Here is a 25,636-nt window from a genome sequence, read left to right on the forward strand (position 1 = left end):
CAATGAAATACTGCCTAATAAACAGGGTATCTTAAACTCTAGTCTGCCTGGCAAAGTTCCAATTTATGCTTGTTGATTCAGTGCAATTGTTAATCACAACCTCTTTCACTCTTAAAAGTATTTTTGGAAAAGCTGAGGCTAAGGGAGGTGACAGCAAAGGGTGCGGCCAGGGCATCAGAAGGACCCCCTCTACCAGGATCCTAAGAAGGGAGAAATCAAGACTTCCATCTTTATATGTAGAATCTTAAAAAAAATAAAAACACACAGAAAGAAGAAAAGAATCTCAGTCATGTGGAGAATAATATCATATAGTCTAATTAGAGTCCTAGAAGGAGATTAGAGAATTGGACTAAAAATTTTTTTTCAAAGAGCTGAATTTTTTCAAAATTGGTAACAAACATTAACCCTCAGCTCTACAAACCTTTAGAAGAATAAAGAAAACCACACATATTTTCAACAGTGCTAACAATGAGAGTTAAAGGAAAAAAACCTTAAAAGTAAACCAGAGAAAGATACTTACCTTTAATCGAACAATAGGAGTGACAATTTGGTTCTCATAGGAAATACTAGAGACCAGAAAATAATGGACTGATACATATGAAGTGTGTTTGAAAGGGTGGGGGGAGGCAAAGAAACTCTTACAAAACTAAAATTACATATCCAGAGAAAACATTCTTCAAAAAATGAAGGTGAAATAAAAACATTTTCAGATAGACGAAAGCTGAGTGAATTTGTCATCAGTAAATTCACACTATAAGAAATGCTAAAAGGCATTCTTTGGGTAAAGGGAGTGATACCAGATGGAAAAATTGGATCTACTAAAAGGAATGAGGAATGTTGTAAGTGGTAAATATGTGGAGGCAGGTTTGATTTGGAGCAGATGCTGTGGGTGACTTATGTGATTTGCTGTGATTCTGTGGGACACTGGCAACCAGAGACATCAATGATGGTCTATTGGTGCCATGAAGGGACGTTGGGCAGCCTCATCATCAAGCTTCAGCATCTCCTAAAAAAGCTATAGGAGATTCTGGGAGCTGAAAACATGAACTTCCAGTCCTCATCACTTCAGATTTCCTTGCGGGATGAAGGCATGGTCAATGACCCTTGGGTTTTGTATTGTTCTCTCATCTAAGGCTGAAGTTTCCTCTCATTAATATCAACTCCATAAAGAAGAAAAAGCAAAGTGTACACTTTACTAAAATATCTGAAATGTAAAATTCTTAAAGTTTAACTACCTTAGAGAAAGTAGGATAGATAACCTAGAATCATCCTTAAGAGATAACAGCCTTCGTGAGAAGTGATCAAGAATGGCAAGAAGGGAGGCAATGGGTAAAAAGCTAAATGGATCCAATTTTGTACTTGAGGGTGAAATACATTTTAAAGAAAAAGAACTAGCAGAAGAAAAATCTAAATATTCAGACCTAGATGAATTGATCTTTAACTTTACAAAAAGGACAATACCACTAGAACACAAATCAAAGTCCATGATATCACTAGGGTCTTTTCCAAATATCACTCCCAGCAGATGGCATTTGGATACGGTCCTTCACTAAAAAGTCTCTCTTCATTGGAAAGATCTTTTTACTGCCTGCCCCATGCATTTTCACCTTGGCAACCAGGCTTCATTCCTCTACCTCTAACTCCCGTGCAAGGTCCTGTGTGCCAGTTTATGAGATGAGGACCAGAGAAGGCCAATGTTGACCATCTCAAAATACTCCACCAGGAGATATTCTGGACCACCACATCCTATAAGGGAAGCTTTATAGAAATATAAATTTTAGGTCTTATAAATAAGTTTTGTAAGTAAGTTTTATTTGAATATCTTAAAAAATGGTTATTTAAAAATCACTGTCCCAGTTCAGACTATGTATTATATGGTTATCCTAATAGAAGGAATTGATTAGTTGGGCAACAGAACATGTTTGAATAGAAAGTTGCATTCGATTTCAGGGAGACTCCAGAAATCAGTCACACAAGTGGGAGGAAATTTCAGTAGGAAGTATACACTAGGAGCCTTTTCATAAACATCTCAAAGCCTGCTGCAGCCTTCCCTGGCTTCTTTAATCATCATAGCCTATTTATTCTATCTCTGAAAAATTTTTTAATTCAATTTCCTCTCAGTTCTTGCAGCCGTTTTTTAATATATGTGCTGCCGAAGTGAGCACAGCCATTTTTTAAAATTAAAGAATTTTTAAATGTTGTGCCTCACCAGCATTCCTTTGGTACAACTACACCACTAACTACACTTCTGAAACAGATTCGATTATGTTACTTTCCTGCTTGTTTTCTTTCTCTTTAGGTCTAAAGGCTCAATATATTAGCTTCAAGGGATCTGTGATCATTCAAATAGTTATATTTGAATTTTGAGTGTGTACATATGGAATTGAGCATCTTCATATTTTTTATTTTTTTAAAGAATAAAAACTGCTGGCCTATAGATTAAGTTCCAAACTCCTTAGCATGGCTTTCAGAGTTTTTCAAAATCGAGTTCCATACTAGCTTTATCCCCATTATATGCCTTAAATTCTAGCCTTCTTGCTTGTGGTGGGCTGGAGAATGGCCCCCAAAGATGTCCACTTCCTAGTTCCCAGAACTTGTGACTGTGTCATTTTGTACGGCAAATGGAGTTTTGCAGATATATTTAAGTTACAGATCTTGAGATGGGAAGATTATCCTGGATTATTTGGGCTCAATCTCATCATATGGGTCCTTAGAGGGTCAGAGGTAAAGGAACTGCCATGATACAAATGGCAATTGTCATCAGAGAAATTTAAAGATGCAAAACTGCTGGCCTGAAGATGGAGGAAGAGGCCATAAGCTAAGGAATAAAGATGGCCTCTAGAAGCTGGAAAATGTAAGAACTCATCTAGAATACCAAGAAGAACCCTGATTTTAGTCCAGTGAAACTGAATTAAGATTTCTGATCTCCAGAACAGTAAGATAAGAAAGTTGTGTTATATATAAGTCACTAAGTTTCTGGTAATTTGTTACAGCACCAATAGGAAACAAATACATTGTTGTTCTTCAAATTAAATAAGGTGTACACTGTCCCACTTCAGAACCTTTATGATCTTGTATTTGCCAGAAATGTCTTTGCTTTCCTCTTCTTACTTGGGAGACATACACACACACACATATATATACCTCAATGCCCAGCACCAATGTCACTAGCATTCCTGACTAACACAGCTCTTCTGTATGAACATATGCCTGGTTTAAACCACTAGTAAAATATTTACCCATGGCATTGTTATAGTTTGCAAATCTATCTTTCTAGATTGAAATCTTTTGAGGACGGAGTAATACCTTATTGTATTTCCTTCCAAGCCTCACAACAAATATTTGTGCAATTAATGCATTAAATGTGTGGTGATTGAATCTTTGGTTGTTCCCGGAAGCACTTGAGGACTCAGTTAAAAGTCAGGACAAGAAATAGGGATCCCATGAGCATCATCAGTAAAAGAATTGAAATGTGTGATCATAGATATGATTTGTAAGGGATTTTAGAGAAAAAAATCCAGAGATCTGAAAAAAAGAAAAAGAGTAAAAAAAAAAAGTGTGGAAAAACAGGTGAAAGTAACTTGCATTTATAAGATGAATAAGTCCTGGAAATGTAATGTTCAGCATAGTGACTATAGTTAATACTGTACTGTATATTTGAAAGCTACTGAGTAGATCTTAAAAGTTATCAACACAAGAAAAAAAATTTGTAAGTAAAGGGATGTGAGATGATGGATGCTAACTAAACTTACCGTGGTGATCCTTTAGCAATATATAATCAAATATTGTACATCTAAAATTTATGTCATGTGTCCATTTTCTTAATAAAATGGAAGAAAAAATGATATAAAGATTTTTATTCCTATAAGAAGTTTGAATTATAACCTATAATTACATTAACATAAAATCTGTGAGAGAAAAGGAATAGGCAGAAGTATAATGCTCATGGAAACATAGGTTTGTAGCCCAAATATTTGAGTTCTTCATTTTCAACATTTTTTTACCAAGAAGATTTCACTAAATTTTTTCAAATCCTACCTCAGAATAAAGGTTAAGTTGAAATTCTTGAGGTACTTTTGACTTTTTAAATAAAAATCTACTCTTAAAATAATCGTGTATGACTTATGGCTGGCATAGACCCTGACCCATTGCAAGACTGTAATAAATAATATAGTTTATATTTTTTAAAAAATCCAGAAAGTAAAAAACAAAACCCCTTTTGCTATATATAATACATATTAATAGATTATAATTCATATATATATGAACAAATAAGAAAATATTCCTATTAACTGAATAACAATTCCCAGAACTAGAATTAAAAGATGTTTAACCTCATGTAGGGGGTATAGGGAGGAGTTACTAATAACTGTTTATTGCCAAAGGCTTTCACATATGTTCTCATTTAGTTATGACAATTCCACAGCATACATATTATTTATGTTTGTCAAATGAGACTGAGGCTCGAGGGAGGTTCAGACTTACACAGACAATAATGGACAAAGCTAGGCTTCAAAACTATGCTGAGACCTAGGTTTTCACAAATGCATTAAATTAAGAAAGGTCAATCCCTGTTTGGAATGCACCTGGTTTCCAATTGTGACTAGGCTAAGGGTAATGACATGAACATCACTGCCAATTACAAGGTATAAATAGTAAGCCAATATTCTAACTGAGAAAAATATTAGAACAAAAGAGGTCCCTTGAGAGTTTTTTTTAAATATTATTAAACACATGTACCTATATTATCTCATTCAATCAACATGAAAAAAAGCTAGGATATAAAGGCCACATTCCTGTTTTACAACAAAAAAATTTTGGAAACTCAGAAACCAAACTACTTGCCCCATCACACAGCTGGTAAGATGTACATACAAACAGAAACTCAAGACTTCACTTATTTACTCATTTAACAATCAAATATTTACTAAGATAATACCATGTGCCATGTACTATTGCAGACTATTTTCTCTCCAGTGGATTATTTTTAATGGTTATAATTTATATTCCTGGAAGCCTTAAAATTCATATGAGTTGTAATATGCTAGGCTGTCATGGACTATTAGGAAAGATGGAGGGGGTGCTGCTATAGGATTGCTGTGCATTCACATGGCAATTAACTATTTAATAATATCTCACATGACTATAGCTGTGATAGTTTATTATTTACAGACATGAATTGATGCTACACCTCAAATTTATATATAACAATGTTCTTCATTGGACTATAGCAAAACTCCTACTGATCAAGCACTTAACTACTGCAACCTGAGATAAATTAATTTCCTAATCACTTACATCAAAGAGCCTCAAACTAGGGAGGCTGGGAAGATGGCAGAGTTAGAGGACCCCAAGCTCTCCTCATCTCACAGATATGAAAAGATAATATGTACATCAGTATAAATAACCCAGAAAATGACCTGAAGACTGGCAGAACAAACTCCACAAATACAGGCAGAGAAGAGGCCACATCAAAGAGGGTCAGAAGAGTGGAGACACAGTGGGAAGTGAAATGGACCAGGGCTGTTGTGGGGTGGGGGGCTGGGGGGCACACAGGCATGGAGAAGGGCAAGAAACACGCTATCACATCTGGGAGCCTGCACAGGGAAAATGAATCCCCATGACATTTGGCTTTGAAAGCCAGAGGGACCCAATTTCATGAGTTCTTAACAACCAGCAGGACTTAAATCCTGGAATTTAAAAAATCAGCGGCTTGGTTCTGGGAAAGCTGGGAGGGCAACAGGAAGTCCAGTCCCTGCCCTTAAAGAGACAGCACCACAAAGAGCCCTCTGATGATACAGCAGAGAAGCAGCAGTTTGAAAAATGCCCGGGGCATACGGGAGAAAGAGCTCTTTACTGATCTCAGAGTGTGTTCTGAAGGGGCAGAGATCCCAGGAAGACTCCTCCAAGAACAAAGAAGTCGGCAGGCACCAATTCCCTCTTCTGCCCCTCAGCATAAACACACAGCCACCTGCGGGAACCAGCGTGCTGACATTCACTACCTAACTTGCTTACATGAAGCTCTGCTCCCCCACACTTTAGTAGATCAGCCATTTCCAGTCACACTTGCCTCAGTCCTATTGCCACGGACTCCCCCCAGCCCAGAAGACCTGTGCAAACATTGCCAATACCATGTCTCCTGATAAGCATGCTTTATGAGGCCTTGGTTCAGGTGGTGGTGGTGTGGCAGCAGGCCCTGCAGACGCCCACGGCACACCTTGCTAAAATTGCACCTGCCCCCCAACCCACACCCAGCCCTGGAGCTGGTGGCAGCAGGTGTCATTTCACAAGCAGACCGGCACACACATTTTAAAAACTGTGCACCCAGGCCAGGTACCAAACCCTGCCACAACAGGCAAAGAGAGACTCTGCAGGAGACTAGACTGCAGGCAAAAGCAGCCGGGACGCAACAGCAGGGCACACGCCACACACATAGGAGACACTCCCTGAAATGCCAGGTTCTGGGGAACAGGGAACACTGCACTGCAAGGCACAATAGGACCTCTTCTTCATTAAGCCATTACTTTCAAAAGCAGGAAGCTTAACTGACATTCCTCACACACAGAAACAGAGTTGGACAAAATGAGAAGACAGAGGAATATGTCCCAAATAAAAGAACAGGACAAAATCAGAGCAAGAGACCTAAGTGAAACGGAGATAAGTAATATGTCAGAGAATTTAAAGTAATGATCATAAAGACACTGTACTTGAAAAAAGAGTGGAGGACATTAGTGAGACTCTTAAAGAGATACAAAAGAACATATCAGAGATGAAGAATACAGTAAATGAAATTAAAAATACACAAGATGAAATAAATAGCAGGCTAGAGGAAGCAAAAGAATGAATCAGTGATCTGGAGGACAGAGTAATGAAATGTAATCAAGCTGAGCAGGTGAGAGAAAAAAAATTATGCAAAATGAGAATAGATTTAGGGAACTCAGTGACTCCATCAAGTGTAATAACATTCACATTATTGGGATCCCAGAAGAATAAGAGAGGGAAAAGGGGTCAGAAAATTTGAAGAAATAACAGCTGAAAACTTTCCTAATCTGGGGAAGGAAACAGATATCCAGATCCAGAATGCACAAACAGTCCCCAACAAAATCAACCCTAGGAGATCCACACCAAGACACATAATAATTAAAATGGTAAAAAATAGTGATAAAAAGATTATTTTAAAAGCAGCAAGAGAAAAGATAATTACATACAAGGGAACCCCCATAAGGCTATCAGCAAATGTTTCAGCAGAAACTTTGCAAGCCAGAAGAGAGAAGCATGATATATTCAAAATGCCAAAAGGGAAAAATATGCAGCCAAGAATACTCTAACCACAATGCTAATATTCAGAATAGAAGTAGAGAAAAAGGGGTTCTCAGACAAATGAAATCTGAAAGAGCTCATGATCACCAAACTAGCCCTCCCTCCAAAAAAGGAGGATTCTGAGTAGAAAGACCATGAGTATGAAAAGTGGGAAACACAAAACAGTAAAAATAAGTGTATCTGTAAAAGTCAAAGGACTCACGAAATAAATAGATGTAAAATATTACACCATGTCCCTAAAATGTGGGGTGGAGAGGAGTAAAGAATGGGGTTAAAATTAACTTAATATACACTGCTATATGCAAGAGATATTATATACAAACCTAATTGTAACAAATCAAAAACCAATAATAGATATGCAAAGAATAAAGAGAATGGAATCAAGTATATCACTAAAGAAAGCCAACAAACTATGAAAGAGAGTAAGTGAAGAAAGAATCAGAGAAAAACTACAAAAATGACCACAAAACAAGTAACAGTCTGGCAACAAATACATATCTATCAATAATTACCTTGAATGTAAGTGGACTAAATGATCCAATCAAAAGACACAGGGTGATGGAATGGATAAAAAAAGCAAGACCCATCTACATGCTGCCTACAAGAGACTCATTTCAGACCTAAAGAAACCTGCAGATTGAAAGTGAGGGGATGGAGAAATATTTATCATGCAAATGGATGTCAAAAAAAAAGAAAAGAAGCCAAGGTAATAATACTTATATCAGACAAAATAGACTTTAAAACAAAGACTGTCCACAAGAGACAAAAAAGGACACAATCCAATAAGAAGATAAAAATTGTAAATATTTATGCACCCAACAAGGGAGCACTCAAATACATAAAATAGTTAATAAAAACATAAAAGAACTATTCGATAGTAACACAATAGTAGGGGACTTTAACACCCCACTTACAATGGACAGATAATCTAAATAGTAAACCAACAAGGAAACAATGGCTTTGAAAGACACACTGGACCAGATAGACTTAACAGATGATATATTAGGAATATTCCATCCTAAAACAGCAGAATACACATTCAAGTGTACATAGAACATTCTCCAGAATAGATCAGCTATTGGGCCATAAAACAAGTCTCAACAAATTTAAAAAGATTTAAAATTTGGGGGATGCAGCAAAAGCTGTCCTAAGAGGGAAGTTTATAGCAATACAGGCCTACCACAACAAGCAAGGAAAATCGCAAATAAACCTAACCTTCCACCTAAATGAGCTAGAAAAAGAACAAACAAAACCCAAAAACGAGCAGAGGGAAGGAAGAATAAAGATTATGAAATAAATAAATGACAGAGAAACTAAAAAAAACAAACAAAACAAAAAACCCGTGAGAACAGATCAATGAAACAAGGAGCTGGTTCTTTGAAAAGATCAACAAAATTGATAAAACTCTAACCATACCCATCCAAAGAGAAAGAGAGAGAGGGAGAGAGGACTCAAAAAATCACAGGTGAAAAGAGAAATAAGAACTGACACCACAGAAATACAAACGATTGTTAGAGAATATTACAAAAAATTATATGCCAACAAATTGGACAACCTAGAAAAAAATGGATAAATTTCTAGAAACATACAACCTACCAAAACTGAAGCAGGAAGAAATAAAAATTTGAACTGATTATGAGCAAAGAAACTGAATCAATAATCAAACTCCCAACAAACAAAAGCTCAGGACCACACAGCTTCACAGGCAAATTCTATGAAACATTTAAAGAAGAGTTGATACCTATACTTCTCAAAAAATGGAAGAGGAAGGAAAACTTCCAAATTCATTCTATGAGGCCAGTGTTACCCTGATACCAAAACCAGATGAAGACACCACAAAAAAAGGAGCATTACAGGCCAATCTGATGAACATAGATGCAAAAATCCTCCACAAAATATTAGCAAACTGAATCCAACAACACACACACACACAAATCATTCAACATGATCAAGTGTGATGTGTTCCTGGGATGCAAGAGTGGTTCAACATTCACAAATCAATCAAACGTGATACATCACATCCACAAGAGAAAGGATAAAAACCATATGATTGTTTCAACAGATGCAGAAAAACATCTGACGAAGTACAACATCCAATCATGATAAAAAACCTCAACAAAGTAGGTTTAAAGGGAACATACTTCAACAAAATAAAGACCTTACCTGAAAAACCCACAGCTAACATCATACTCAATGGGGAAAACCTGAGAGCTTTTCCTCTGATGTCAGGAACAAGACAACAATGTCTATTATTACCACTTTTATTCGACATCGTACTAGAAGTTCTAGCCAGAACAATCAGACAACAAAAAGAAAAAAAGGCGTCCAAATTGTGGATGTAAGGAAGAAGTAAAACTTTCACTATCTGCATATGACATGATACAATATACAGAAAACCCAAAGACTCCAGCAAAAAACTGTTAGAGTTGATACACAAACTCAGTAAAGTTGCAGGGTACAAAAATTAATGTAGAGAAATCTGTTGCATTCCCATACACTAATAATGAAGCAAAAGAAAGTGAAAATAAGAAAACAATCCCATTTACAACTGCACCAAAAAAGAATAAAATACCTAGGAATAAACTTAACCAAAGAGATGAAAGACCTGTGCTCTGAAAACTATAAAACATTGATAAAAAAAAAATTTAAGACAATGAAAAGAAATGGAAAGATGTTCCATGCTCACGGGTTGGAAAAACAAATATTGTTACAATGTCTATACTACCCAAAGCAATTACAGATTTAATGCAATGCCTATCAAAATACCAACAGTATTTTTCACAGACGTAGAACAATCCTAAAATTTGTGTGAAACCAAAAGACTCCAAATAGCCAAAGCAATCTCAAAAACAAAAACAAAACAACCGTGGAGGAACCATAATCCAGGCTTCAAGTTATATTACAAAGCTGTAGTAATCAAAACAGTATGGTACTGGCATGAAAACACACACAGATCAAGGGAACAGAAAGCCCAGAAATAAATCCACAATTATATGGTCAATTAATCGTCAACAAAGGAGGCAAGAATGGGAAAAAGACAGTCTCAAACAAATAGTATTGGGAAAACTGGACAGCTACATGTAGAGGAAAGAAATGGACCACTTTCTTACACCATACACAAAAATAAATTCAAAATGAATTGAGAACCTAAACATGAGACCTGAAACCATAAAAATCCTAGAAGAGAGCACAGGCAGTAATTTCTTTGACGTCAGCCATGGCAACATTTTTCTAGATATGTCTCCTGAGGCAAGAAAAACAAAAGCAAAAAATACTGGGACTGTATCGAAATACAAAGCTTCTGCACAGCAAAGGAAACAACCAACAATTCTAATAGACAACCCACTGAATGGGAGAAGATATTTGCAAATGACCTATCCAATAAAGGGTTAATATCCAAAATATATAAAGAACTTATACTACTCAACACATAAAACCCCCAAATAATCCAATGAAAAAATGGGCAGAAGCCATGAACAGACATTTCTGCAAAGACATGTAGATGGTGAATAGACACATGAAAAGATGTTCATCATCACTCAGGAGGGAAATGCAAATCAAAACCACAATGTGATATCACCTCACACCTGTCAGAATAGCTAAAATCAGAAATTCAGGAAACAACAAGTGTTGGTGAGGATGTAGAGAAAAAGGAACACTTGTGTGCACTGCTGATGCAAATGCAAACTGGTGTAGACACTGTGGAAAACAATATGGATGTTCCTAAAAACATTAAAAATAGAACTAACCTATGATCCAGTAATCACACTACTGGGTATTTACTCAAAGAATACAAAAGCAGTAATTCGAAGGCATATATGCTTCCCTATGTTTATTGTAGCATTATTTACAATAGCCAAACTATGGAAGCATCTCAAGTGTCCATCGATAGATGGATAAAGAAAAAATGTGGTGTGTATAAATATAAAGACAATAAAATATTATTTAGCCATAAAAAAGAATGAAACCTTGCCATTTGCAACAATATGCATGGAGCTAGAGCATATAATGAAAAAAGAGAAGAGCAGGGAAAGCTTCCAAATACATCGTACAAAGTCAGCAATACCCTGATACCAAAACCAGTCAAAAATACCACACACACAAAAACTACAGACCAATATCCCTGATAAACATAGATGAGACACAGACACACACAGACACACACACACACACACACACACACACATGAATTATGCAGCCATAAAAAAGGATGAAATCTTGACATTTGTGATAACATGGATGACCTAAAGGGTATTATGCTAAATAAGTCAGACTTAGATGAATGCCCTAACAATTTAATTCATGTGTGAAATGTCCTAAGTGAATCAAATGAATAAACAAAAAACAGAATCAGACCTATAATTACAGAGAACTGATGACTGCCAGATGGAAGGGGGGGTGGAGGAATGGGCAAAGTGGAGAGATACAGGCTTAAGACGGAATGATTAAGTCGCTGGAATGAAAGGCACACCACAGGGAATACAGTCAATGGTGTTATATCACTGTATGGTGGCAGATGGCAGCCACCCTTGCAGTGAGCATAGAATATAGAGATGCTGAATCACTATGCTATGTATCTGAGACGATTGTAAAATTGTATGTCAACTATACTCAAAAAATTTTTAAAAACTCACCTAAAAACTTTCTCTTGACTGTAGCAATGATAAACTAAAATCACCTGTTGTTTAAAAAAAAAAGGAAGACCAACAACTTAGGAACAAAGAAGTTCAGTGCAAAATTAACTCCTGTATTGTGTTAATAGATATCATTGTTAAATAAATCAGCCTGTTTCTTTTTAACAGTACTGGAAACTGCCAATTGAAGTGAGAAATTTTAAAATTCCAGTCAACTTCAAAATGATGGTTTAATAATCCCATAAGTTTCTTCTCAACAAGCAATCATGTAATTGTACATCAATTTCAGCACACGTTGATAGGGACTTCCCAAATTGTTAGGTAGTTCCACTATTATATCCCCAAAGGAAAAGACCACAATGTAGAAGATAAGGGAGAGGGAAAAACAAATTTTTGAACACTACAAGCTTAAGTTTAGAGAAGAGTTGGGGGAAAAAATATGTATATGTGGGTATTGGTGGGTGTGGGTATATAGGTGTATTTGTGTGTATATATATATACACATACATATTCAAATTATTCAGGCTAAAAATCTGCCAAAACCACAATATATGTAATATGCTGTGATTTAGGATTAAAGCAAAGAAAGAAAATGTGCATCTGTTTTGGATTAATGAAATGAGAACCCTGAGGTAGTTTTGTGAATCCCTTAATAAGTACAACCATAGATAGACAATCCACCCTCGTAAATACTCTACAATATCATCATGTGTATGAATTAATCTGGCCTTTCCCACTATAGTTGTCTTTTAGCGCTACAGCCCCTTTAAAAGCTTCCTTTCTTAGTTTAAGAGAATACAGGTATTTCCTTCTAGTCAAAAGATGTAGGAAATAATAAAATCGTAGCTAGTATTAGTGCTTAGTGCAGAGTGTTAGGTACTCTGCAAAGTGATTTATAATACTATTTCAGTTCAACTTTATTAATAAAACCGAAATCAGTAGGATTTTTATTCCCATTTTCCAAATGTGAAAGATTTTATAAAACCAATTGGAGATTCCGTTGCTGGTAGGTGACCGATATACCAACCAGAGACTGTTCCTGGAACCCATAAAGTTTATCAGTCACTAAGATGTACTGCCTGTCTGGTCTCTTCAGTTTACTGTTTAGATGCTTCCAAAACAATGGTTGAGATAACCATAATATAAAAAGAGAGTTACCATTAAAACATTAAAATTTTAAAAATACAGTCAGTAATAAGAAAAAGACAAGTACTGGGAAATCAAAATGAACTAGATATGGCAATTAAGCACAAACTTAAGCTCACAGATTTGTGCAAGTCAGTGCTAAAATGGACATATCTAGTTCTTATGTCAGATAAAGTTAAATTTCATCTGGAAGTCACCTTTTTTTTCTGACATTAAAAATTGTCAGAATTTATCATATGAATCCTTAAGTAAAGCAAGGGACAGTATCTCACAATCAGTATTTTTGCATCAGTTGGGCTAAAAACATGAGATACTCCTCAGAAGGTTACTTATTATGTCTCTCCTCTCAGCAAACCAGTGGAGGAAGAGAAAATTGGATCATTTAACACTCAACATTGTAACTCTATTTTAACCCAGACAAAAACTGAGCTAAGGATGTGAATCATTTCTCCAAAAAAGATACATAAATAATAAATCAGCACAAAGTGATGCTTGAGTCAGCCATCAGAGAAATGCAAATCAAAACCACAATGCAATACCACTTCACACACACTAGGATGATGATACATCAAAAAGATAATAACAAGTGTTGGTGAGGATGTGGAGAAACTGGAGCCCGCTACTGTCTAAATGTTTACGTCCCTCCAAAATTCATATGTTGGAATCCTGATGCCCAATGTGGTGGCATTTGGAGGTGGGGCCTTTGGTCATGAAGGTGGAACCCGTGTGAATGGAATTAGTGTTCTTACAAAGAAATCCAGAGATCCCTTGCCCCTTCCCCCATGTGGAGACACAGCAAGAAGGAACCATCTATGAACCAGGAAGTACTAACTGAATCTGCTGGCACCTTGATCTTGGACTTCCTGGCCTCCAAAACTGTGAGAAATAAATTTCTGTAGTTTATAAGCTATCCCGGTATTTTGTTCTAGTAGTATGAATGAACTAAGACAGGGTACAATGAACCAAGACTTCATACTCAGTATGAACTAAGAAATAGCTCCTCAAAAGTTTAAACATAGGGGCACCTGGGTACCTCGGTCAGTTAAATGTCTGCCTCCGGCTCATGATCCCAGGGTCCTGGGATCAAGCCCCACGTTAGGCTCCCTGCTCAGAGGGGATCTTGCATCTCCCTCTCCCCTCTGCTCATACTCTCCCGCTCTCTCAAATAATAAATTTTTTAAAATCTTAAAAGAAAGTTTAAACATATGACCCAGCAATCCCAATCTATTATATACCTAAGAGAAATGAAAACATATGTCCAAATGTCCCTATGTACAAAAGCTTGTGCATGGATGTTCATAGCAACATTATTCATAAAAGCCTAACAATGGAAACTTAAATTTCCATTAACTAACTGATGAATGGACTAATAAATGTCATATACCCATATAATGGAATATTATTCAGCAAAAGAAAATGTACTGATAACGTACATAAAATGACATACTGATACATGCTATAACATGAACCTTGCAAACTTCATGTTAAGTGAAAGAAGCCAGCCAACAAAGTACACATATATGATTTCATTTATATGAAATGTCTAGAATAGGCAAATCCATCGAGACAAGTGGTTGCCAAAGGCTGGGGAGCAGGAGAGAGGGTTGCGGGGAGGGAGACAATGGGAAGTGACTGCTAATAGTATGGGATTTATTTTGGGGTGATGAAAACCTTGAAAATTGATTGAAGCTGTTTGAGAAGCACTATCATGGGACCTTTTTAAACTAGAAGCATGGAAGCCAGGCATTAACAACAGTCTTCTTCAAACATAAGAGAGTCTAAGGCAGAATTGCATCATGATATTATCTACACAGCTAAATTAGGGATAGTTTCAAGGCTGAATAAGCTTATCTATCAGTGATTATCATTTAAGATTTTTGGACTCTGGATCCTTTGAGGATTTGCTGAAAGCTCTGAAGAAGGTAAGAGTCATGTTACCCTGAGGAGTCTAAATAGCTTCATAGACTTTAGACTCTCCATGATTGTGGTAAAATAAGACAAAAAACAAAATCACTGCACAATTCTGTTTGAATAGAAATGTAAGAAGAAGGGAGTGGGAAATGCTGTGCAACAAAAAATGACCAAACATCCCCCTCTCCTGGCTTGCAGGATTGACTACCATGACTGCTCCAATGAAACTCTAACCTGTCCCTCTAGCTTCCTGAATAAAAATTAAGACGCTCAAGAGTCAAATTGCTCCTCCTTTCTGAGAGCTCCCAATCCAGAATAGATTCCTTACTTTCTTTAAACCTCCCGAAAATTACCTTACCCAAATCCTGTAACAGGTTCCACCTGACTCCCTCTCTTTGAGACACTCTGTGGTTTTCCAAGGTACGGATGGGTCTCCCTTGCTGCAGCAGTAAGCCCAATTTTGGCAACAGGTGTATTCCTGGTAATATATGGCTGATGAGAGGCAATAATATAATAAAATATAATATGCCATTAAGCGTATGTATAAAATTTTATGTATATTAGGACTTTGTGTTCTCATTAAAAAATGTATACACACACACTATATATGAGATAATTACATTGATACAAGAAAGACAATGGCTACACCCCAAAATGTTTATAGAGTTATTATCTCTGAATGCTGGTATGCTTGTTTTCCTTTTCACTTTTCTGTATGTCCTATTTTCCTTCAAAGATGGTGTATAGCTTAAGAACAAAGGGCGAGGGGGAAGAAGAAAAACTCCCTTCTAAGAGAATATATTATTATGAAGGAAGAACCTCATATTCAAAATGGTTGTCAGTATATAAGGTGTTCAAACTTTAGTGTGTTAAATCACTTGGGATGCGTGCTGAAAATGAAAGATTCCAGAAGCTACACTTTGGACCCCAGGTGAGTCTGACCCATCAGGTCTGAGGAGCAACCTTGGGGAAAAGCAGGGTTTGTAAAAAAAATTTTTTTTTGAAGATATTATTTATTTATTTGAGAGAGACAGAGAGCAGGGGCGGCGGGGGGTGGGAGGGCGAGAAGCAGACTCCCCGCCAAGCCAGGACCCCGATGTGGGGCTCAATCCCAGGACCCGGAGATCACAACCTGATCCAAAGGCAGACGCTCAACTGACTGAGCCACCCAGGCGCCCTGGGAAAAGCAGGTTTCTAGACAAACTAGAACAGAAGGATGTACAGATTAACAGAGAGAGGAGAGGATGTTTTAGGCTTGTAGAACAACAGCAAGCAGAGTCTTAAAGCATGAAGCTGCATGTGCTGAGGACAGCAAGCATGAGTGGTCTGGTGGTGCACAGTGGCTTTCAGTAGAATGGATTTGACCAATCTAAAGGGACTGAGGGCTCCTTTAGAGAAGAGCTGGAAACCAGGCAGGTTTGGAAAGGTAGAGTGGGTATATAAACTTCACTCAAGTTTCCAACCCACATTGCCACCATCAGTTAGCAATTCACCGGTTTCTTCAATTTATATCCACATGTTTTTCAGAAAGCAAGTCTAACTTTTCCTTAAACATTTCCACCAGCAGTTTTCATTTTTTCAACCCTATTAAAACTTTTCTATCTTCCTAGGAACTCATCCTCTTATCTTTGCCTATGCTGCCCAGTGAACTGAAAACCTGTCAGCCGACAAGGAAACCTAGAAAACAAAATTAAGTTTAAAAGCCTCTTATTGAGCATTGAGAGGACTCAAGAGTATGAAAAAAATCATTATCTTTCAATATCATGTTAACAACTTTAAAAAAAAAAAAAGATAAAGTCTTTTCCAGTGAGTAATCTGATCTTTCACTTGGGTCCAGAAATTTTCAAGTGGAAAAGTATTTCTACTTTTAACCATATAAAAGGGATTTTTATATTAAAAATGAATACTTCAGACTTTTGTCTATAATACAAAGTAAAATAACTTTACAGATAAGAGAGACTTCAAATAACAAGTTTTCATTTTAGTTCTAAATACTGTTTGCCCCCCCACACGCATACATGCACATACTCTCCAAAAATAAATATTTTAGCCTGAAAATTCCCCTCAATATTTTATGTCCCTTAAAGTAGGTGAATAATATATGGTTTTTGTGAAATTATTTCAATTGGCAGTAATTTTCAATTACTAAGAGAGAAATATTATTTGATATTAAAGCAGTTTAATGCAAATGGAATAACAGTATCATGTCCTCATCTTAAGCTTATTGGAATAGCTAATTTGAGTAACTTAAACAAAAATCTCCAAATAAATGAGAGTCACTGATACAGTAAATGAAACCCAAAAAGAAAGCAGTTCCTTTAAAAGAATTTACTCTACCTAGAGATTATAACACTATTACTATTATAACACTATTGAGTATAAGGCATACATCTGAAAATGAGGCCACAAAATGTATTTGCAGTTGTATTATCTCAGCAGGAAAGGGAATTTGGAACTTCACTTTCAGGTGATTTGGAGTAGCTTTAGAAAACCCACCGTCCAATGAAAGGTGCTATGTCTGATGAACACTGTTGCAGACTTAAGGTACCCTCACATCTAGAATGCCTTTTTGGTAGGTTAATGTCAAAAATTCCATTTTAAGAAATGGCAACTTCATGCAAAAATAATCACAATATACTTTTTCCTCTTTTCTGGTCTTTGAGTTAAATACCTCAATTGTGATGGTGTGGCAGAGCATGTTGCTTTTAAAACCAAATAAATCTGGCTCAACTCTCCATTCTGCCACCTACATTTGATAGATTCACATACTGTTTAGCTTTTGTTTCATTGTACATAAAACAGGGGTAACATTGACCTCACTCATAGCACAAGCTTAAGGATTAAGAGCTATCACAAGAACCTAGAAGGAAAGAGATACTGGTGGCAGGATTCCCTAAGGAGTGAAATGTCTTCTGATTAGAGAATAAACAGCAGTGAATGGTAAGGGACAGTTAGAAAAAAACAAAATACAAATTTGTATGATAAAGGAAAAAGAATCTTTAAGATTCTTTAAGATTTTAAGAAGGAAGGCAAGAGGGGACCCTGAGACAGAAAAATGTTGGAGAGAGGAGAGGATGGCATAGAAGATGGAATTAAGCTGTGACCCAGAGAAGAGCGGATGGTAAGAAGTTACCTGTGGCCACCCTGGCTCCTAAAGAACACACATTCTATTGTAAGGTCCTCCCCCGCCTCCCACTCTTGTACTTTAATATAAATTAATCTGCCACAACTAGCAGCCCCTCCCCCCTAACAAAAAGGAAGAAGTCAGAGAAAATTAGCTTCTGTAAAGACACAGCTGTCTAGGGTAAAATCTCAAAGTCTACTAAATACAACTGCCTTGTGTGAGGTGTTTTGAGGAAATCAAGGCATGTGGGCCACGATCCAGATCTGAACTTACACAAGGTGATGAAAAGGGAACAGCTCTAAGAGATAAAGGCACGGGCAAGCTGGAGAATCAGCAGAAACAGGAAAATGATCCAAGTGGTATCTGGAAGGAAATTAAACCCCAGAGATATTGGCGGAGGGAGAGAAGAGTCGGGGTTCACTTTATTTAAATATATAATAGGAGCCAGTGATGCCAGTAGGCTGACGGGCAAGGGGAAAGCCAGGCTGCTAACATCTGCTTACAAGCCACCTCCGTTGGTTAGCACTCCGTAAATGTCAGCTCTCTTCCCGTATGAGGAATGGATAATGTATCAAATACAACTGTTTTCACGCTTCTTACAACTGTGAGGGGCGGAAAGGCAAACTTTTAAAAGTGATATAAAACTAGCATAAAGTTGTACTTTACCCAAAAGAGTCAACCAAAAACGCCAAAACTGCCTGGTTGATATATCGAGGGAAGGATGGGGGAGGGGGAGATCTACCTTTAGGAAAAGCAGGTATTTGTCAAAAGCCACTTCACAGCATAGCTAGGAGATCAATGATTTTTCCATCATGCCAGATTCAACACAGCTGCGATTTTCAGGAAGGCAACTGAGCAGTTTGGGCGGGGGAGTCAGACAGTTAGAAGGCTTACAAAGAGCATCTCTTTGCTGCATTATGAATGCTCAGGTCAGTTCCCCTTTGAAACGTTTTTAGCAACAATATGGCCTTTGCAAATAAATGACGAATTACTGTGCTACTTTATGTTAACGAAAATGGCTAGACATTTTTGCTCAGGTCTTGGGGAAACTTTAGCCTTTTCCATTTTTCAAAGTATTACACACACGTGCACACACACACAAGACAGAAAGAAAAGGCTAAATGCGTTTCCTCGGTAAACAGGTGCTGCAGGATGAAGATGCAGCCACTCCCTTCCCCTGGGAAGGCTCCGAGGGCCCCACAAGGAACCAAGTCTGGGAAGGGGGAAAAAGCATGGTTCATCGCAAAGGTTATTAATGCACAGGTGCTGGCATTCGGTCCATTTAGAAAGCCAAAATAGAAACGAATGGTATCTCCACTTAAAATAAATCAAGGAACTCTTTGTCAAACTGCAGTTCCCTTATTATTACCGAGAAGCAGAAGGAGTAAAGGGGCGGCAGGAAATTCATGAGGGAGCCTCCCACAGACTCACGCGTCTCCGAGGTGCAGTCGGTTTTGCACAGGGTCCGCTTCTATAGTGACGGCGACTTAAACCCTGGAGCAGCGCAACAAGGGTGGAAATAGTCGATACCCAGTTTGACCAACCCCTGCTGCGCCTCAGGGATCCCGGGCTTGCTCAGGTAGGTGTTGCAGAGTGTAAGCCCTAGCTCCTCTCCTGAACCCGGACCCCAAGGGGAGCCAGCCTTCCTGCACTCGGCCAGCAGTCCCGTCCGCTCGCTCCTACCTTTGCTCCGGATCCTTGCTCCAACTGGTCCAGTCCCAGCTGGCCGGCGCTGGGAGGCGCGGGTGCAGTGGCCTCTATTTGTAAACACGCTCCACGTGTGCTCGCCCAGCCCCGTTCGCATCCCGCTCGTGGCACCTGAGGATGCGAAGCTTTCTCGGGAGCCTTCAGAGGGTGCGATTTTTATTCCATCTGAGAGTGGAGGAAGCCTTCCCCGCAGAGGCGAGCCACTGAAAGAAGGGCCAAGACGGGGTGGACTTGTACCGCCCCCTGCTGGTAGGCGAAATAGTCTGCAGGCTGGAGCAGCCAGGCCATCAGCGAAACCCACGCGGCGCCTACAGACGCTGCAGCGGTGGCCCCGCCCCCTCCCGCCCTCTCCCGCCCTCTCCCGCCCCCTCACTGGAGACTCCGCCCCCGCGCCGCGCGCACTCGCCTGCGCAGGCCCCGCCCCCTCGCCGACACAGCGTTCCTGCGGGGGCGCGCGCGTGCACCCTAATCCCCCGCCTTCCGGCTCCGGCGGCAACGCTCGCCCCTCGCCGCCGCTGCCGCTACCGCGCCACCAGTGTCAGCTTCCCTCTAGAGACTCCATTTGCTTTCAGGGCAGTCTGGCCGCCGCGCTGTCTGGCGGAGAGCGATGCCTCCGGCCCGCTGACGCGTTCCCTGGGCCAAGCGCTCGCCCGCTGCGGCGGTGACACCCTGGTCGCCGGCGTCCACGGAGGAATCCGGGCTCCCTCCGCGTGAGCAAAGACGTCCCGCGCTCCGGAGCTCGCCCTGCGGGGAGAGGCCCTCGCTAACACGGCTTGTCTCTGACCTCTTAATTTCAGGAGGTAGGCAATTCAGGTCCCGCTGTCACTCCAGATAATGCCTAAAAGCATTATTTGTCGGATTTTGTCATCACACTGATAGGCGTTAATTTTCTCAATACAGTTGCAGGATAGATATGAATAATGCCACAGACCCTGATATTGAAAAAAAATATTTTTGGTATTTTCCTTTAGGTTTCGGAGGCACCGAGTGCTTATACAGCTCCCCACAGGAACTACTTCTGTTGGCCCATCGAGGATCATCTTTCACCAGGATTATTTTAACATCTTCACTGAGCCTTCCACTTCATACCCTCTACCATGAGTTCTGATTTCTACCAATGAAGTTTTTAATGCTTTCTTTAATCATGTGACACCACCTCTTGTCCACCTTTTGCCTTTCCAGTTGCCAAATACATTAGGTATAAGTTTGTGTCATGTTAAAGTACAAAGTTTTCTACTTGTCCATTTTCACCTTATTTGCACTGCTCACTTCTGTCCAGCTTGCTTTACCTCGCTTGCCTGTGATTTTCATAACCACTCACTTGAATAATCTCTAGCAGTCCTGCCTAGAAGAGGCAGTATTCCATACAGTGCACTGCCTGACAAAGACAAAGGTCAAGGGATGAGTTTTTCCATTATTTTTTTCCTATATGTCATGTTTACAAGTCCTCTCTTAAACTGTTCCCTAGCACATTTCTCAAAATAGTCCCACCTGAGTCTTAGTTCCTTTAGCAAAGACTCTCACCTGTAATGATGGCAAGAATTGAATACACAATAGGACTGTTTTAGAGTCCTTGCTGGTACAGTATTGGTTGCACTCTCCTTTGAGAGTGCGGTACAGGAAAAGACCTTAAACTAAGTGAGGAGGAAGAAAGAAGATAGGTTTAATTAAAACTAGTCCTTGTTGAAAGAACTTTGTAGGCTTTAAAACAGCAAAGTGAAGAGAGTCACATAGGCCTGGCTTGGAAATTGGCCTGCACACCACCCATCTAGGTCCGGGGGGGACAGGGAAGGGATCTTAAAACCCCATTTTCTAGTCTCATTGTATCCAAATCTAAGTTGTTAAATATCTTGTTCTAGTAATTGCTTAAAACATTAGACACTTAAAATGTTGGGGAAACGTAAGCGTGTGGTGTTGACAATTAAGGACAAGCTTGACATTATTAAGAAACTTGAGGAAGGCATCTCTTTCAAAAAGCTTTCTGTGGTGTATGGAATTGGTGAATCCACAGTTCGTGATATTAAAAAGAATAAAGAAAGGATTATAAACTATGCAAACAGTTCAGATCCTACAAGTGGGGTATCCAAACGTAAATCAATGAAGTCATCAACATATGAAGAACTGGATAGGGTTATGATAGAGTGGTTTAACCAACAGAAAACAGATGGGATTCCAGTGTCTGGAACAATTTGTGCAAAACAAGCCAAATTCTTTTTTGATGCTCTGGGGATGGAAGGTGATTTTAATGCGTCATCTGGCTGGCTAACTCGGTTTAAGCAGCGCCATGGTATTCCAAAGGCTGCTGGTAAAGGAACAAAGTTAAAAGGAGATGAAACTGCTGCCAGTGAATTTTGCGGTAACTTTCAGGAGTTCATTGAGAGAGAGAATCTACAACCAGAGCAAATTTATGGTGCTGATCAAACTGGATTGTTCTGGAAATGTCTACCATCAAGGACATTAGCTCTTGAAACTGAGCAAAATACTTCTGGTTATAGGTCAAGCAGAGAGAGAATCATTATTATGTGTTGTGCAAATGCCACTGGTTTACACAAACTTAATCTTTGTGTTGTGGGAAAAGCAAAAAAACCCCGTGCATTCAAAGGAGCTGACCTTTCAAACCTTCCTGTCACTTATTTTAGTCAAAAAAGTGCATGGATAGAACATTCTGTTTTCAGACAGTGGTTTGAAAAATACTTTGTGCCACAGGTGCAGAAGCATCTGAAGTCTCAGGGGCTTCTAGAAAAAGCAGTGCTTCTTTTGGATTTTCCCCCAGCACATCCAAATGAAGAATTATTGAGTTCAGATGATGGCAGAATAATTGTGAAATATTTGCCACCAAATGTCACAAGTCTAATTCAACCTATGAGTCAGGGAGTTCTAGCCACAGTAAAAAGATACTACCGAGCAGGACTTCTCCAGAAATACGTGGGTGAGGGAATTGACCCAAAAATGTTTTGGAAGAACTTGACAGTGTTGGATGCAATTTATGAAGTATCAAGAGCTTGGAACATGGTAAAATCAAGTACCATAACCAAAGCATGGAAAAAACTTTTCCCTAGCAATGAAGAGAATTCAGGCATGAACATTGATGAAGGAGCCATTTTAGCAGCTAACTTAGCAACGGTTTTACAGAATACAGAAGACTGTGAACACGTTGACATTGAAAATATTGATCAGTGGTTTGAATCTCGGAGTAATGATTCAAGCTGTCAGGTGCTAACTGACAGTGAAGGTGCTGAGGACCAGGCCAAGCCTGCAGAACAAAAGCATTCCAATAAGACTAGAAAAGCAGATCTGAATCCAGAGAAGCATATTAGCCATAAAGCTGCACTTGAATGGACCGAGAATTTATTGGATTACCTAGAACAACAAGATGACATGCTTCTGTCTGATAAACTGGTATTACGGAGGCTTCGAACGATAATAAGAAGAAAACAGAAGATCCAAAATAACAAAAATCATTAATAATACCCTTAAGTGTATTTGTATCTTTGTGACTTTATCTGCAGTGGAACTTCATTATCATGTTTGAAGTGCTGTGGATTTGAAGGCTAAATGCATTTTATAAATGATTTTAGGATTAGACACCGTTTTGGATTACTTAAATTACTGCTCTTTAATGTTGATTCTAGTAAGTGAGCATTGCCATGTAACTTGTTTGTTTACTGTTTCTAATCTGTATTATACTAGTTAGATCATAAGGTACCTGAGGCCAGGGATCTTGTGTCTGTTTTGTGCCTGAATTTCATTGTGTCTAGTAGACAACCATGCACAGTCTAGGCAATCAATAAATCTTACTTAAATTGAATTTTTATGACTTTCTCTGAACTTCAGTTTCCAAATGAAATATGTTGGGGGTAAGTTTACATTTCCATGATGTTTTTACCTGCTGAAATTTTTAGAACTTAGCAAAAATTATGCTTGAAGTATTTCACTGTGAAAGCAGAGAAATAAAGGAAAACAGTCTCAAGCTTAAATATGGCATTCTATACAAACAGTATTGGGGCAGTCAGCAATTCAGTTTGGCCATCTCTGAGTATAATGAAGGAAGAAGAAATATAAAATGTCTCCAGAGAAAGGGCTTGCACTTCACTTTTATTCCATCTGACAGTAGGGAGAGTACCTTCATAGTTTGGAAAGAATGCCATCCCTATTCCAGAAAAATAGATTTCAGTTCCCAAGCCATTGTAATTAGAAGAGGTAAGAGTTAATTTTATTATCTTTTATTTGGATCCTTTATTAGTATAGACATATCAGTAGTTTTTATTAAGCTGTTTGATATTTATGTAACACTTAAAAGCTTACAAAGTATGTCATTAAATTTTTATAGCTTATTTTTTTGTGAGGATACTGAACATAAACATACATATAATTTGTGGAACCATCCATCTCATGAATGGTGGACTGACATTAAACAGAACATGAGAAAGGCACTATGGGCAAGTTATTTAACCCATATGTAAAATAGGAACATGTGCCTTGGAGAGTTTTTGTGAGGAGCAAATAATTTAATATATGGATTTTAAGTAATATGGTCTTAGAACAGGACCTGGCTCAGAATAAGGACTTATTCTGACTTATTGTGTGTTAGGTCCTGTTACTGAGTTGCTGAAACTATGAGTTTCAAAAGTTATGCTGAACAGATCCGGTGTGTGACTCAACTGTGATGTTGCTGCATTGGGAAACCCTTTAAAGGGAAGTGAGATAAAAGACAAGTAACTAGCTTCAGTTGAAATACAATAATAATTTATTCCAGTGAAAACTGAGAGGTTAATCCAATTTAGAAGTCATTTCCTGACCATCTACTGCTAGGCACAGTGAGGTATGCAGGTGCATTTGAGACATCTTAGGTTGAATTATAAAAGAAATGGGAATGGAATTATAATTTCTTTGCTCCCTGGCCTGCTAATAGAATAAACAGATGTTGGTGTTGTTCGTAGAAGAGAATCTATGTTACTAGTATTGGCATAATTCACTGAAGTAATAAAATACCTTTAAAGTAGATAAGATAGTAAGGACATTTGAAATATTTTATCAAATTACGGTAACATAGGATCAGTGGAAAAATTCAGAGCAAAAGAAACGTGAAGGAAAACCCTGGTTATAGTAATTAAGCCCAGCCATACATACGGAGTTTTGTTGTGATTGATTTGAGATTTTGGAGCCCCTAATCATTCTTCATGAAGCTGTCATTAGAGCAGAGCATTCTGCCTTTTTGAGCTGAGGCTTTGGTTCAAGAAAGGCTGTTTCAGAAAACCACTAAGAATCCACTTTCTTTGGGAAAATTCATGTATTAACACACCTTCCTCATTTTGCACAATTTCAATTATTGGATAGGCCTGAGGAAATGAAGACTGTACATGGATGAGTCCTGAGGCTATTTTGCTTCTTGGAAACTAAGGGATTCTGAAACCTGGTAATGGTAAAGACATATTTGAATGTTGCTTTGCATTTTTCACAGAGCTTCTTGCTAACAAGAACTTCTCAAATTCCCTTCAATTATGACATTAAAATGGTTTAATCCTGTGTTTTATCATAGATGCTAATATAAACTGTGCATTCTAATTCCATAATTGTAATACAAAAATCCTTTCCCTCTTCCAGGTTATATATTAGTTGTATCTTCTGGGAAGATATATTGTGTTATCTTGGTTAACCACATGCTCTTTAATGTATCCTAGTTTGAGAAGCACAGAACTAATGTGCTCTCATTTGACTTTGCACTTTAAATAGTCACAAAGTCTGACTTGGTCGCCATTTATACAAGTTCGTATTTTTTAGAGGATATGAAGGA

The 25,636-nt window shown here is 38.4% G+C and overlaps 2 protein-coding genes across 2 annotated transcripts in view; one reads left to right on the forward strand and one right to left on the reverse strand.

Annotated features, from left to right (window-relative positions):
• FAM13A (family with sequence similarity 13 member A) overlaps window positions 1-20,018 on the reverse strand; it is a 369,758-nt gene extending 349,740 nt beyond the window's left edge. The window contains exon 1 of the mRNA XM_027600469.2: window positions 19,819-20,018. The gene's annotated coding sequence lies outside the window, so the exon portion shown is untranslated. The remainder of the gene's footprint in view (window positions 1-19,818) is intronic.
• Window positions 20,019-20,321: 303 nt separating this feature from the next.
• On the forward strand, window positions 20,322-24,084 carry TIGD2 (tigger transposable element derived 2). Its single transcript, XM_027600474.1, has 2 exons — window positions 20,322-20,642; window positions 20,814-24,084. The coding sequence occupies exon 2, from the start codon at window positions 21,730-21,732 to the stop codon at window positions 23,305-23,307; it is 1,578 nt and encodes a 525-aa protein (XP_027456275.1). The 5' UTR covers window positions 20,322-20,642; window positions 20,814-21,729; the 3' UTR covers window positions 23,308-24,084.
• The last annotated feature ends 1,552 nt before the right edge of the window (window positions 24,085-25,636 follow it).

This window comes from Zalophus californianus, chromosome 2 (assembly GCF_009762305.2).
Source record: "Zalophus californianus isolate mZalCal1 chromosome 2, mZalCal1.pri.v2, whole genome shotgun sequence".
In the NCBI taxonomy this organism is placed as follows: Eukaryota; Metazoa; Chordata; class Mammalia; order Carnivora; family Otariidae; genus Zalophus; species Zalophus californianus.

Bases quoted from the DNA above. Each gene is read 5' to 3' on its own strand.
- TIGD2 (XM_027600474.1), top strand. From the start codon at position 21,730: ATGTTGGGGAAACGTAAGCGTGTGGTGTTGACAATTAAGGACAAGCTT.